The 13,841-nt window shown below is 58.2% G+C and overlaps 1 protein-coding gene and 1 long non-coding RNA gene across 2 annotated transcripts in view; one reads left to right on the plus strand and one right to left on the minus strand.

Annotated features, from left to right (window-relative positions):
* Nucleotides 1-7,525: 7,525 nt before the first annotated feature.
* On the plus strand, nt 7,526-9,417 carry LOC120598746 (uncharacterized). Its single transcript, XR_005651738.1, has 2 exons — nt 7,526-7,773; nt 8,680-9,417. It is a non-coding gene; the product is annotated as an uncharacterized LOC120598746 (long non-coding RNA).
* Nucleotides 9,418-13,067: 3,650 nt separating this feature from the next.
* LOC120598550 (brain acid soluble protein 1-like) overlaps nt 13,068-13,841 on the minus strand; it is a 3,613-nt gene continuing 2,839 nt past the window's right edge. The window contains exon 2 of the mRNA XM_039857409.1: nt 13,068-13,573. Coding sequence (XP_039713343.1) covers nt 13,068-13,573 — 506 coding nt within the window. The remainder of the gene's footprint in view (nt 13,574-13,841) is intronic.

Consider the following 13,841-nt stretch of genomic DNA (forward strand, 5'->3'; position numbering starts at 1 on the left):
CTGTGACGATTTCATGACTGCCACTTCGTACATCTTAGTGGCTTCTGCTTCTCCGCCCGGCCCTGCGGCCCCCTCCCATCTGGCAGCCAGCGGTTTGTTCTCTGAGAGTTTGTTTCTGTTTTGTTTGTTCGTTTATTTTGCTTTTTATATCCCACATATAAGAGAAAGCGTGTGGCACTTGTCTTTCTCTGTCTGACCGATTTCACTCAGCACCGCGCCCCCCAGGGCCTTCCTGTTTTAATTTATCCATCCTGTTGGCGACTGGGAGTGAGCTGCTGGCCGTTGCCCACCACAGACGGGGTATTTTTAGATGATCGTGTGTTCTTCTGTACTTTCCAAACCCCCTCAAAGCACATAGACTGAGATGTAACCAGAGAGAATTCCGTTTATCTTAGCAGCAGTGGGGAGTGGAGTGTGGCAGCCGCTCACGTCTGTGTTTGTGACATAAGCGCCCTGTGGCAGACACTCACACCCTCCCCCAGGGATGCGAGGTCCCTTCAGCAGGTGTGGTGATGGCAGGTGAGGTTTCTGAGCCCCAACCTGAGGGCCAGGCATTGGCTCCTGGAATCCTCTTTAGACCCTTATAAAGCCAGCGCTGTCTCCCCCCACATCACAGGTGAACGGGACATTCAGAGATGAGGGGACTTGTGCTGGGTGCCAGCTCGCAAAGCCGGGAGCCAGCACGAAGCCGGACCTAGGCCGATGGGTGACAACCTCCATTTGGGTTTCCTGCAAAACTGAAAAACTTTCTAAATCAGAAAGCGGAGGCTGGCGGACTGGAGGCGGGGGGCGGGGGGCGGGGCTTGGTTAACTGCGTGTCCAGTTGTTCCGATGCGCAGGACGAGGATGCGAGGACGGGAGTCTTAGTGCGGTCGGAGGAGGGCCGGAAACGGCCCCACCGCGCCCCCACCGCACCCCACCTGGGGGAACCGGCAGCAGAGAACGCCGTGGGGCGTGAGCCGCCCGTCGGGGCGCGCTGTGCGCATGCGCGGCCGCGTGCCCTCGCACTTGGCTGGAATGGGTGGGGATGGGTGGGGATAAGAGCGGATGGGTGCGGATGGGCGGCAGGACGCCTGGGCTGGGAGGGGCGCTGGGTTTTGCCGAAGTGCTCTCCAGGAGGGAGGCACGTGTATGGGGACCCCGTCAAGGGCCCAGCAGGTCAGAAGCACCGAGGTGCCAGGTCCGGAGCCCGCAGCCTTCTGCAGGTTTCTTGCTGGAAAGGGCGCCAGCCCAGAAGCGGTGCCTGGGGTCCCGTCAGCCCCCACCCCGTCCGAAGACAGGCCAGGTGCAGGCCAGCCCCCGCTGCTGCCTGGAGCCCAGCCGGTCCCCTGGAGCCGGTCCCCTGGAGACGGTCCTGGGCGAGTGCTGGCCAGGAGCGTGGGCAGGTGACCTGCTGGCCCTAGACGCCCAGGTCAGCGGCAGGGCAGACGCCTCTCTCTGCCCCGCCAGGGAGCAAGCGCTGCTCAGGGGCCTCTGGGAGAGGAGAAAGGTCGCCCCACGTCCCCACAGAGCCCGAGGTCTGCTGGGGGCAGGAAGCTGTCCCGAAGCTCCCGGTGTGGGGTGTGGTGTGGGGTGTGGAGTTCCCCAGGGCCTCGGGAGAAAGTGAGCACAGGCGGGGCTTGCCTGGAGGAAGCGCCCCGGCCCCGCGGGGACTTCCCGAAGCTCCTGTGGCCTCTGGAGAGGCCCGCAAGCACTTTCTCCAGTCGTGTCCTGGAGGGGGCTCTGCTCCCCCAGCGAGTGGGTGGGTGGAAGGTTCTGGAAGTACACAGAGGTGCGGGCTGCACAGAGCCAGTGTACTTAACGCCACTGCAATGTGCACTTCAAAATACTGAGAAATGGCAACTTTTGTGTTGTGTGTATTTTACCAGAATAAAAGCAAATAGGTCAAAGTGAAGAACCCACCCCCATCTGTCACCCCGTGCAGCCTGGCTGGGCCCCTGCCCGAGACTCGCCAGCTGAAACCAGGCTGGGGCCAGGCTGGTCCTCCGGGTGCGGCTCGGCCCGCTCACTGGGCGCTGGCAGAACTCAGAGTCCCCAAGTGACAGGGCTGGGGGCTTTCCCTGCTGGCTGGTGGGCAAGTGTGGCTCTCGGCTCCAGGGGCCACCCCCTCACCTTTCCTGGTGGCCCCTCCATCTTCAAGCCACAGCGCGTGGCCAGTCCAGACTCTCCCTCCTGTCCCCCAGGATCTGTGACACGCCCAGGTGCTGGACAGCCTCCCTGGTGGCAGGTCGCTCATTCGTAGCTTAACCACCTTCAGGACCCATGACCGCTGCGGAAGGGTGGGCAGAGGCCACACGTGACGTCTTGGAGCTCCGCCCCCAGTCCCCTTGTCGACCAAGCTGCTGAGGTTGGCTCCTCGTCCCTTCAACCAGAGTCACGTCCATTCCTGGGCGTCTCAGAAGTGATCACACAGGAGTCATGTGGGGTCCTGTTGAAAGCAGGTCAAGGGTCGGGGCTGCCCGAGGGTCAGGGTCACACTCGGTGAGGGCCTCGCTGCCCTCCAAGGTCCAGACCGTGAGCAGCACGTCCAGAGCCTGTGGCCCTCCCCACGCCACCCCTCCTCCTCCCACGGGCACTCCCCACCCCTACCTGACTCGGGCTGACACCTCCCCGCCATGGGCTCTGTCAGGGTAAAGCCCCCCACCGCTGTGCTCGACGCCACACGTGCGTGTGTGTGTGTGTGTACATGTGCGTGCGTGTGTGTGCTGGAGCCTGTGCATCCTTCACAGACTGGCCTGGCCCCAGGGACGCCCAGAGGGTGGCCTGGTGAGGAGGCCGCTGCTGGCCCGGCCCCACTGGGCACTCCAGCAATGCCCACACTGTCCTGGGTCGCCTGCTCCACACCCAGGGTCCTGCACAGGAGCATTCGATGGCCGAACTTGGGCCAGGCACCCAGTGGCCCTTTTCTGCGAACCCCTCAACCTTGTGTTGGCAGAACACCAACCCCTGCCTCGATGATGTGGTTCAGAATGAGACTTCACATTTGTGAAATATGATAACAAATATCCACATAAACGGTGGAAATAACCCGCGTGTGTGGGGTGAGGTTGGTGCTTCAGTTTTTGGACGGGGGGATGTTTGCCTGTCCTTATGGTTTTTGAAAACTTGATTTTTAAAGGACTGACAAGGCATGATAGTTAATTTTATGTATCACCTTGGCTGGACCAGGGTACTCGAATATTGGGTCCAACACGTCTGGATGTCGCCATGAAAATATTTTTTAGATGAGATTAACGTGAAGTCAGCAGTGTTTGAGTAGAGCAGACGGCCCGCCACAGTGTGGGTGGGCCTCACCCAATCAGCTGGAGGCCTTAGGGACAACAGACTGAGGTCCCCTGAGGAGGAAAGAATTGTGACTGCAGACTGTCTTCAGACCAGAGCTGGGGCTCGGGCCCGCTCTGCAGGGTTTGGAGCTGCCACCCCAAACGGTCACATGAACCAGTGCCTTAAATCTCTCTGTGTAGGTATAGGTATACCTGTGGGTATAGGTATGTAGATAGAGAGATGATATAGATAGATAGGTGATCGATTGATAGATAGATAGATAGATAGATAGATAGATAGATAGATAGATAGATGATAGATAGATGATAGATAGATGGACAGTGACGAATGAATGATTAGATGAATGAAATGAATAGATAGATAGATAGATAGATAGATGGATAGATGACAGATAGATGATTAGATAGATAGATAGATGATGGATGGATGGATGGATGACAGATGACATGACAGATTGATGACCGACAGATGATAGATACACAGATACATAGATAGATGACAGAGACAGATAGATATAGACATAGATGACGTAGATGTAGGTGATGTAGATTTATCCCCTTCTGGTCCTGTTTCCCTGGAAACGAGCAGACTGTCATGCAGCTGCAGATCACGAGGCGTGGAGGGGCCTGGCAGGAGGGAGTCGGCTGAGCTGAGGGCTTAGATCGTGGGGTAGGACAGAGACGGATGCACTTTCTTATGAGAGCTGTGTCAGAAGGGCCCTGGGGTGAGCAGGGGACACAGAGACTCCGGTGCTTGCCGTGAACCCGACGGCATCCACACCTCTCCTAGGTTCTACCTGCCATGTGCATCTTTATCCCCTTGCGGTGAGACCCCAAAGAGCCATCGTTCTTTGTAAGGTGGAGAAGGTTTTAGCTTTAATGGTGGTTCTTTTGTAATTCTCGGTTTGCTCACAAAAGCTACGTGGACTTAACTCTAGCTGCAATGGTCTCTACGCCCCCGTCCACCACGCCTCGCCTGCCTTCCCCATTTGTGGGTCCTTATTTTGCGTCACCCCTGTTTGCCTGGATAATGTTTTGAGTTGGCTTTTCAGGGAGGGACTGTTCTTAATACGATTTCTGAGTCCCCCTGTAGCTGGCATGCAGCAGGTCACCCCGCAATGACCTGGCTAGGTACGGAAGCCTGGGTTTGCAGCCATGACGTGGTGGCCGCCCTCATTGTCTCCTGGTGTTTGAACAGGATGCCCTTGGGCCACTCTGAGTGTTGTGCTGTGTGCTTGTCTGATAGTTTATATTTGATATAAAATATTCACTAATTTTGCTCGATATCCAAGGAGCCGTTTTGTTCAATAGACTGAGATCTGTCTTCAGTTCGAGAATGTTTCTTCTATTATATCTTTCACTACTGTCTCTGTTCCGCTCACGTGTCTTCACCTGGAAAATCAGTTGTCCCCCTGGCAAGGGTCCAGTTTTCTTCTTCAAACGTCCCCTAAGTCGTCAGGCGCCTTCATTCCACATTATTTCCTGTTTCCCTGCCCCGCGGCCATTCACGTCACCTGTCCGCAAACTCCCCCTCGCTCTGGGTCCATCTCCTCTGCCCCGCGGCCCTCGTTCCCGCAGGAAGCATTCCTTACATTTTTTTGAGTGAAAACAGCAGCCCGATGTATCATTCTTCCTTCAGAAGAATTTTTTTCTTTTGAAGGATGCCGTGTTTTCCTGGGCTTATGGAAAGGAACGTTTGATGGTTTTGTTTTTCCCTTTACTCCTCCCGGCCATCGCTGGGGTTTCGCAGAGGCTGGTATTTCCCTGACCCGGGGCATCGGTGTTTCTTCCTGACTCCCCTCTGACGGCTGGATCCCGCCGTTGCCCCTTCAGCGGCCGGTGTTTGCCGGTTTGGTTTGCAGCTGCTGGGGGCGCAGGGGTGGTGGAGGGGCCCTGGGAAACCCCACGGGGGAGCTTCAGGCTCTGTGGTTTCCTGCCGTGGCACAGAGCCCGGAGGGCCAGGCCCTGCGGCCCCGGCACTCACACCGTCTGGGCACTGACCCCTCGGGCAGACCCGCCGCTGGCAGCCGTACCGGCTCCTCCGGGGCGGCCACTCACCGGTCAGGGAGGCCTTCGCGGTTGGGGAGAGTCCTCCGCCCCAGGCGCGAGCCTCCTGCTCAGCCCCCAGGCCCCTGTGCCACTGGGCACAAGGCGCGGTTGGCCCCTTCCCGGGCTCTGGCCACCCTCGTGGCTAAGCCTCCTTGTGCGGGGCTCAGAGCCCGGGGCGCCTCCCCCCGTCTGTGCTGCCATCTTCCTTTGAACAACCCCATGGACAGCAACGTCCGGGAGCCCCCGGCCAGGCTCTTCACCCCCAGGCCCACTCCCTGCGTCCGTCAGCGTGAGCTTGGGGATGCCGTGGCTCACAGGCTCGGGAGCTGTGTCTGTGCTTTGGGGGCCTCTGGAGGAGGTGTCTAGCAAACGGGGAGTCTGGGCGAAACCAGAGCAGGGGTCACTGTCAACCCCCACGCCCCCGGAAGTGCCCCCGTGGCTGGCACCTGTTTGTCTCCGTGCACAGCCCCTTGTCTCAGTGTCCTGAGACCTGAAGACCCAGGGGAGGGTAGGTGGCCTCGCCCACACAGCTCCAGGACCCGGCACGGCCACTGCCCACCCTCTTCTGCACGGGCCTGGCGAGCCGCTCACGGACACAGGGAGAAAACGGCCATGGCCGGGGGTGAGCAGCGGCTCTCCCAAATGCACTGCGCTGTCTTTACCTGCCACAGGTAAGTGGGCAGGTGAGGGGTCAGGAACCCAAACCAGAGCCTAGTGGCCTGGGCGGCTAGTTGTCTGACTGTGGGCAAGCTCTGCCTCGGAGTCCCCATCTAAGACCGGCGGTCACAGCACTCCCTCCGTCAGCCGGGCGGAAGATTCAAATCTTTGTAAACACGGGTGACCCTCAGAGCTGTTTTGTTTTTCTATTGTTGGTGCACCCCCCAAACGAAGACTCGAAACGCTCCATCTCCTTCTGTTGTAGAAAAATCCCAAACCCAGTCCAGCGAAAAACCACGCAGTCACTCAGAGAGAAGGGGAACTCAGGTTTATCACGCGCCGTCCCGGTCCCAGGGGAGCCAGCGCTCTGGCGATCCGGGCCGTGTGCTCGAGGGCGACATTCCTTATATACAAGGATTTTACACAAGCTGATTGGTCAGCTTGAACGCGAACCGTTACAAACGGGAGTCGCTACGCAGATCGCAAGTAGTAACACTGGAGAAGGGCGGGAGTTGCTAAGGGTAACCAATGGATACACATCGTTACAGGAAGCAGATCTGCCAAGATACAAGGTACTCCAAGGGGCGGGGCTAGACGGGCACAAACAGTTACAGTTACAGGTGGAGCGAAGTGCAGGCAGCTCGCATGTTCGCACGAGCACTGCATGCAGCAAGCACATCTACAGAAGCGGAACGAAGAGCTGATGAGCTTTTTGATGTAAATGCCTCAGATTTCCTCTCCATTCCTCCCTTCTGATGCCCGTTTAGATTCCTCATAGGGCATCAACCTCACGATCTCCTTCGCGATCTTCCAGTGTCAGGGACCGGCAACTCCACTGTGCAAAGACCTTTGCTGTCGTTTTTCTTTCTACTGTAGCCTCCGTGAGGGAGGTGTTCGTCTCGACAACAAGAGGCCACTGGCCAGGCAGAAGGAGGCGGGCTTCCCGAAGGAGGAGCGCTACTCCAACGAAGGTCTTGAAGCCTCCGAAGGCGGAGAGCCAACCTCCAAAGAGGCTATCGGGGTCTCGCCCGTGCCAGGCTTGCACGGCACATGCTCCAGCTTTGCCATCTGCTTGACAAGATCTTCGACTGCCTGGTCCTGGTCCTCTATCTGTACACAGCAGCTGGCGAGATTGAATTTCCCACATACGCCTCCTTCTGCCGCTAAATGATAATCTAGCGCCGACCTGCTCTGGTTGATGGCGTTTCTCATCTGGGTCTGTCGATGTGCCAGGAGGGTCTCGTTAGGAATGATCTCTAAGACGGCCTGCAGCCAGATAATTAGGTTTAACATGTAAATGGGGTACGGTATCCCCACGATCCATCTCTTGCCCAAGTGGCAGGCCCGTAGTATTGGATTCTGTGTTCTGGGGGCCACTCCTCATCCTCCCAGCCCCCCATCTGGAGTTCTCTTTATGCCCTTTGCAGGGGTCATTGGACCAGGTGACCAAACTGTTCCCCTGTTTTCAGAAGTAAGAGGAAAAAAGATAGTTTTATCCTGCCAGTAACACAGCTTCTTTCCCAATTTGTGGGGAGGCAGATATAGGCCGTGCTCCCACAAATCCAGGAAAGCCCACGCAGAGCCGTCCACTCTCGGGCCTGCCTGCGCTATGCCAGGCTTTAGTTAGCCCTGGGAATCTGGCCAATGGGTCTCTCTCTTTTCTGCTTCCCAGCCACACGCTTCGTCTGGAGGTGGCACTGAGTGTTTGAGGATCCCTCTGCCTCTGGCCAGGCAGTATTGCCCTATAATGGGATGTTCCAAAATCCATTGACCATCGTTTGAGGTACGTGGGGCTGTTATATCTGGCACTGTCTGGTTGGGAACCAATTCAGGAGCTTCTCATGGCCATCTGTCTCCCACTAGGGTTCCCCCACATCCATAGCAGGAAGTGACATTCAGGGAGTGAGCTGTTCCTTCCGCCGTTCCGGGAAACAAGTTTTTAATTGATTGTGGCGATGGAGCAGCGGTTCAGTTACTTCCTTGTAGAAGGACTTATGAACCTGATAGACTTGGGCCGAATGGGCTGGTGCTGGACCTTTAATATGAATACGAGTTTGAACATAAGGATTTAGCCCGTCCCATCAATGCCAAGTGTCAGTGCCTCTCCGGAACTCCAGCGGGGGTTCAAGGGGTTGGTTACGATTAACTCCAATGGACTGCACACGTGTGTGAGGCGGCTCGATAAGGCTACCACTTTTCTTAAACACACCTTTTTCTTGGTGGTGGTATCTTTCTCCCAAGTGGCCCATAGGACACATGGGGACATATATACTTTTCTTCTGTCCTGTAACTTTCTTCCCAGCTGAGAGAGCCTCAGGATCCCCCTCCCTCCCTTTGGCCCTGACTCATAGCAGCACAGGCATCAGACTTGAGGATTATCTTATTAGTATTTTCTTCCATTCTCGTCTGGGCCAACATGGGTCCCTCTGTCCATCCTCCCCTGTGGTCCCTCAGAGCTGCCCCTATCTCAAAAACTATTTCAGTGGGAGAGTTATTTGGGTTGTAACATACATAAGGTTGATTACTTCCTGGGTCACATATTGAATATTGAGTCTGGTCATAGGTACAGGTCCCTTTCTGAGTTCCCTGACAGTCATAGTAGCTACAGAAAATTAAGGTAGTCTCACCTCCTTCGGCGACGTGACTGCATAGCTCACAGTCCCCTGCCCTAATTCCCTTCCCTCCCCAGGGTCCAAATATAAGGAGTCTCATGATGAAATTTCTCAGGCTTCGGCCGTGCATGGGCCAGCCAGCTACTGGTTTGGGGCGTCCGGCACGGGGCCGCAGTCCCGCTGCCGCCGGCAGCCCTGAGATCTGCTCTCCTGCTGGGCTCGGACACTCACAGTCACCCTCCTCGTCAACTCCCCGTCGTCCATCCGCGTCTGCAGGTCTGAGCTGGGCGTCTGAGACCAGCGTCTGAGACCAGTCGTCAAACAGCCCCGGCCAAGAGCATGCCCCGCCCCTTCCCCAGCGGGACACGATGCTCCCTGTCCCCCGGAGCTCTCCCTGTCCTGCACAGGACGGATCCTCCTCCCCATGCCGTCACCCGTGCTCCCGGGCCTGGCGCCCACCGTTCACCCCGGCGCAGGCCTGCACCCTCTCTGGACTCCCTCAGGCCCCCAGGGAGGACTGAGTGAGGGGCTCTGGTCCTCTGATCGCCTCCCCGAGTTCTCCGCGTCCGTCTCCTTCGCTGGTTTTTCTTCTTAACGCCGCTCGGTCGCCTGCCCTTGAATAGTCCTTGCACTGCGGAGCAGACCTGCTCCGTGGTCACGGCGACGATCGGCGCCATGTCTGTTCACGGGGAGGGTCTCTTTGCCCGTTTTAGCCCGAGCCTTTGCATCTGTGGGCGTGTGTGAAGTGGCGTCGTTTTCACGTGCTGGCTTTCTGGAGTTACGTTTTCGTGAATTAAAGGATGTTTTCCATCTTCTCTCGTGGCCTAGAAAACTTTACACGAGATTGAAATATCTACTTAAATAGTAAATAAAGTTCAGTTGGGCTGGAATTTCCCAAAGGCAGGTCTCTGATCACGGAAGTCGGACGGCTCAGATGTTCCCGTTCTTCTCCGAGTGATTTTGGTAAAATCTGTTTTGCCAGAAAAGCGACTCTCCCCTCCATGTTTGCATGGGGATGGGCCCGACTGCCTCCATCGCAGCCCCCAAAGTCCCCGGCGGGCCGTGCTGGCAGGCTGGGCGCCCTGCCTGCTGCTCGAGCGCGTCCCTGGGCGGGGTCCGGGCCAGCACCCTCGACTGTGGCCAGGTTGTCGTGTGACTGTCCTTCCTGAAAGGACCTCTCCCTCTGGGAGCAAACGGGGTGTGTCCTCATGGCAGGGACCATATGAGACATTTAGAGAGAGACCTCTGAGGGGTGTAGATTTCACACACACGTTCCCCCTCCGCACCGCCCTGGGAGACCCCTTGCCAAATGTCATCGTGGTCAAAAACAGGTCAGCCAGGTGAGAAGGTTCCTCACGGGAAAGGTCAAGGCTCCCCGTTCCCCACCCCCAGGCCGGCGCCTTCCTTACCTTGACCCTTGGGCATCGGCTTTGTCTTAAAGTGAAATTCCTTTAAATGTTTTAAGTTCAATTATAATTTAATGTGTTCACTTTTCTCTTTCAGTATTTCAAATACCGCCGAGGTGTTAGCAGCACAAACCAAACTTCTCAAACACTTAAATTACTTTTATTTATCTAATAAATTAAGCTTATAACAAATCAAGTCCACTCACACACTCTAATTCTGTTTTCAAACTTTATTTAACGCCTCTCAGCTTAAAATCACAGCTCTCACAGAAATAACAGGCGACATCTCGACTTCACTTTGAAGACTAATACAAAAAGGCCGACGGAGCGCATTATTTCTATGAATATTTTTCTCGCATCGGTGCAGCATAGTGTAAGGCTAACTTTGGTACATCTCTGAAGAATTTAATGAGCTATAAAGCTTCACATTTTTATTAGGAAACTATAATGTAGTTATACCGAGGCTCTTGATTTTTTAAATTGTGCCGAAGTATATATAACAGACATTTGCACACCCACGTTCATAACAGCACTGCTCACGAGAGTAGTGGTCCGTCATTTCGGCCATGCCGACGGGAAGAGCTCGGCAGCAGCGAGCACATCCTCACGGCTGTGTGACTGCCCCGCCACCGTCCCCCAGGACTTTCTCACCTTCCCGACCCGAAACCGTCCCCATCAGACAGCCTCCCTTCCCCTCGGCCCCCTGCGGCCACCGTCCTACTGTCTGTCCCATGAACGGGACTGTTTTCGGTACCTGGCCTGAGTGGAACCACTCAGTATTTGTCCTTCTGCGACTGGCTGTTTCGCTCAGCCTAACACCTTCAGGGGTGGGCCACGTCGTAGCAGGTGCCAGAACGCCCGTCCCGTCGGGCGGAGCGCGCGTCCGCGGTGCGGGTGGCCCACGCTCCGCGTGTCCCTTCACCCGTCGGTGGGCCTTGGGGCCGTTCCCTTCCACTTCGAGGCTCTCGTGAGTAGTGCTGCTGTGAGCATGAGTGTGCACATGGCTTTCACTTCTTTGGGGCGTGCCCCCAGACGTGTCATCGCTGGATGACGCGGTGATTCTGTTCACTTTCTCGAAGAGCCTCCGCCCTGCCTTTCCTGGCGGCTGCACCGTGCGGCATCGCCACGCGCGGGCACGAGCTCCCGTCCCGCCAACGTCCTGGCCAGCGCTGGGCGCATTTCCGTCTGTTTCTGCTTGTTCATTGTCGTGGTGGCTTCAACAGCGGCCGGCCGTCCCGACCGGCGCGAGGTGCTGTCTCGTCATGGTTTCGATGTGCGTCTCCCTAATGATCAGGGATGCTGAGCATCTGTCCATGTGTTTACTGCCCACTTGTATATCTTCTCTGCAGAAATTTCTGTTCAAGTTCTTTGCGCACTTAAATCATGGTGCCTTGCGGTTCGTTCGTTGTTGTTGTTGTTGAATTTGAGGAGATCTTCGTGTCGTCTGGACGTTAGCCCCTTGCGCATATTTTCCCTCATTCTGCGGTTTGCCTGTTCGCGCTGACGATCGTGTCCTTTGGTGAACAAGCGTTTTCAGTCTCCATGTCATCTAATCTGTCTGTTTCTTCTCTTTTGTTTGTGCTTGTGGCGTCGAATCTGAGAACGCATCGCCCAGCCCAGCATCACGAAGCCTTTCCCTTCTGTTTCTGATGAAGGTTTTGTCGTCTCGCACTCCGGAGCCGGGGATCCTTCGCGTGGCGTCGTATGCGGTGGGCCGAGGGGCCGGCTTCGGTCCTGCCTGCGGCCAGCTGGGGCGTTTGCAGGACGCGCTCGGGGTGGTTCCTGCTGGAGATTTTTCTGTGCTTCTGTCAGGGTGTGGAGCTGCGGCCAAGCGAAAGCTTAATGAAGGCCTTTTGTTTAACCTTGGCTTGGATTTGCAAGTAAACATTGTGAGAGCCAGACTCCGACATCCAAACCTACATGATGAGATTCAGCTGAAAACGATAAAAATCCACACAGAGATTCGCCCACGCAAACGCGATCTTGTCTGCTGCTGTCCCTCAGCCCCGGGTGCTCGGTGGCAACGTAAAAATGGGAGGGTGTGTGAACGCTGGTCTTGCGATCACGTGGAGTCACCCAGGTTAGCGGTCTGCAGGCCGCCCTCGGCCCCTCCCACCTGCCACTTACGCCTGGCCCCGTCGTCTCACCGCGGTCACCGTCCTGCCGTAGGACCCGGCTTGTGTGGCCCCTACGCGAGGCCGCCCTGTGCGCCTCCGTCTGTCCACCGACCCGGCTCAGGCTTACCTCTGGCCCACATGTGTGTCGGGGTGCCAGCCCCTCACTCCCCTGTGGGACGGATGCTCCTGGAGTGTAAGGGCTCCACCTGCCGTCATCCTGGTCCCTGTCAGCGACTGGCGATGCACAGTGCACTGGGTCCCCGGGGAGGGGGCCACGCATTTTACGCTTCCCTAGGCAAGGGTCCGGAGGCGGGGCACAGACGGCCGGTGAGGCCCCCGCGCCCGCGCCCGGCCTCCAGGCCCGCAGAGGGCCTGGCCCAGCGGCCGCTCACCTTGTCGTCATCTCTGGGCAGCCAGCCAGACCCGCAAGGGGGCTGCTGTGTCCAGGTGCCTCTGCGGTTGGGGCCCCCGTGCAGCCGGGTCGGCGGAGGTCGGGGACGCAGCCAGAGTCCCGGTCACGTCGTCGCGCTGTCCCCTGCTCAGCGTTTTTGCCTCTTATGGGCTACAAACGTATTTTTGTCAAAAAACCCAGAGCGGCAGATTTTGTGCCCGATGAGTGGAGAACGCCCGCCACGTGGCTGCCGCCTTGTCCCGCCGACGGACACGCGGGCGCGCGAGACAGGGGCCCCCGTGGGCGCGTGAGACAGGGGCCCCCGAGGGCACACAGCCGCGGGGCGCCGGGGCTCCTGCGCCCGGGGGAGTCTGCTCACCCCGCCCCGTACCCCGCCCCCGGGGGTGGCCCTGCCACGTCCCCCCCAAGCTGCAGGGACGAGCTCCACGCAGCGAGGGGACACGCACGCCCGGAGCTCCTCGGCGCGTCGTGGGAATGTGTCCGTGCGTGCGCCTGCGCGGACTGAAGTGGGGGTTCAGCTCCGGGACTCGCTATGCAAGACCCACATGCGACGGGTCAGCGGCCTGAGCCCACTCGCCGCAGGCGTCACGCTTTCCCTGGGCTCCGAGGGCGGCACCCTGCTGGCCCCGGCCGGGGAAGGGGTACAGAGGGGTGTATGGGGGTCCGGGGGGATCGGGTCGGGCCAGGCAGCTGCATGCGCCGGCCGTGCAGAGCGCGGCTTTGTCGGGGATGGCGGGAAGCCACGGCCTGCGGGAGCTCCGTCCGGCCGCGCGTGCGGGCCTCGGGCCACGGCCTGCGGGAGCTCCGTCCGGCCGCGCGTGCGGGCCTCGGGCCACGGCCTGCGGGAGCTCCGTCCGGCCGCGCGTGCGGGCCTCGGGGCTGCTGGCCCCAGCTGCTTGGCCGTCCTGGCCTGTGTCGCACCCTTGGGAGGGCGCTAGGGGCTCCCGAGAAGACCGGGGCTCTGTCTGCAGGGTCACGCTCTCGGTGCTGAGACCTGGGTCTTCCCGGGTCTGGCTCGCTGACCACACCGCCCGGCCTGGGCCCAAGAGCAGGGACCGGCAACCCCTCCGACAGTCCCCTCCAGAAAGGAACAAGTGGGAGTCCAGGCTCTGCCACCTGGTCCCCTACCCGTGTCTCTGCAAAGCGTTCGGTACTTCTGTGCCCCCAGTTTGAAGGCCACCCGCTTAGAAAGCCCCCTCTGTCCTGGCCCCCTGGTCACCCCGCGTTCGCTTGGCCCTTGGTACAACCTCCCCTGCCACGCGGCCCCTCATCATGGCGTGTCGAGCACAGGCGTCTCCACGGCC

The sequence above is a fragment of the Pteropus medius genome, unplaced genomic scaffold, assembly GCF_902729225.1.
Source record: "Pteropus medius unplaced genomic scaffold, Ma_sr-lr_union100, whole genome shotgun sequence".
NCBI classification, from domain to species: Eukaryota; Metazoa; Chordata; class Mammalia; order Chiroptera; family Pteropodidae; genus Pteropus; species Pteropus medius.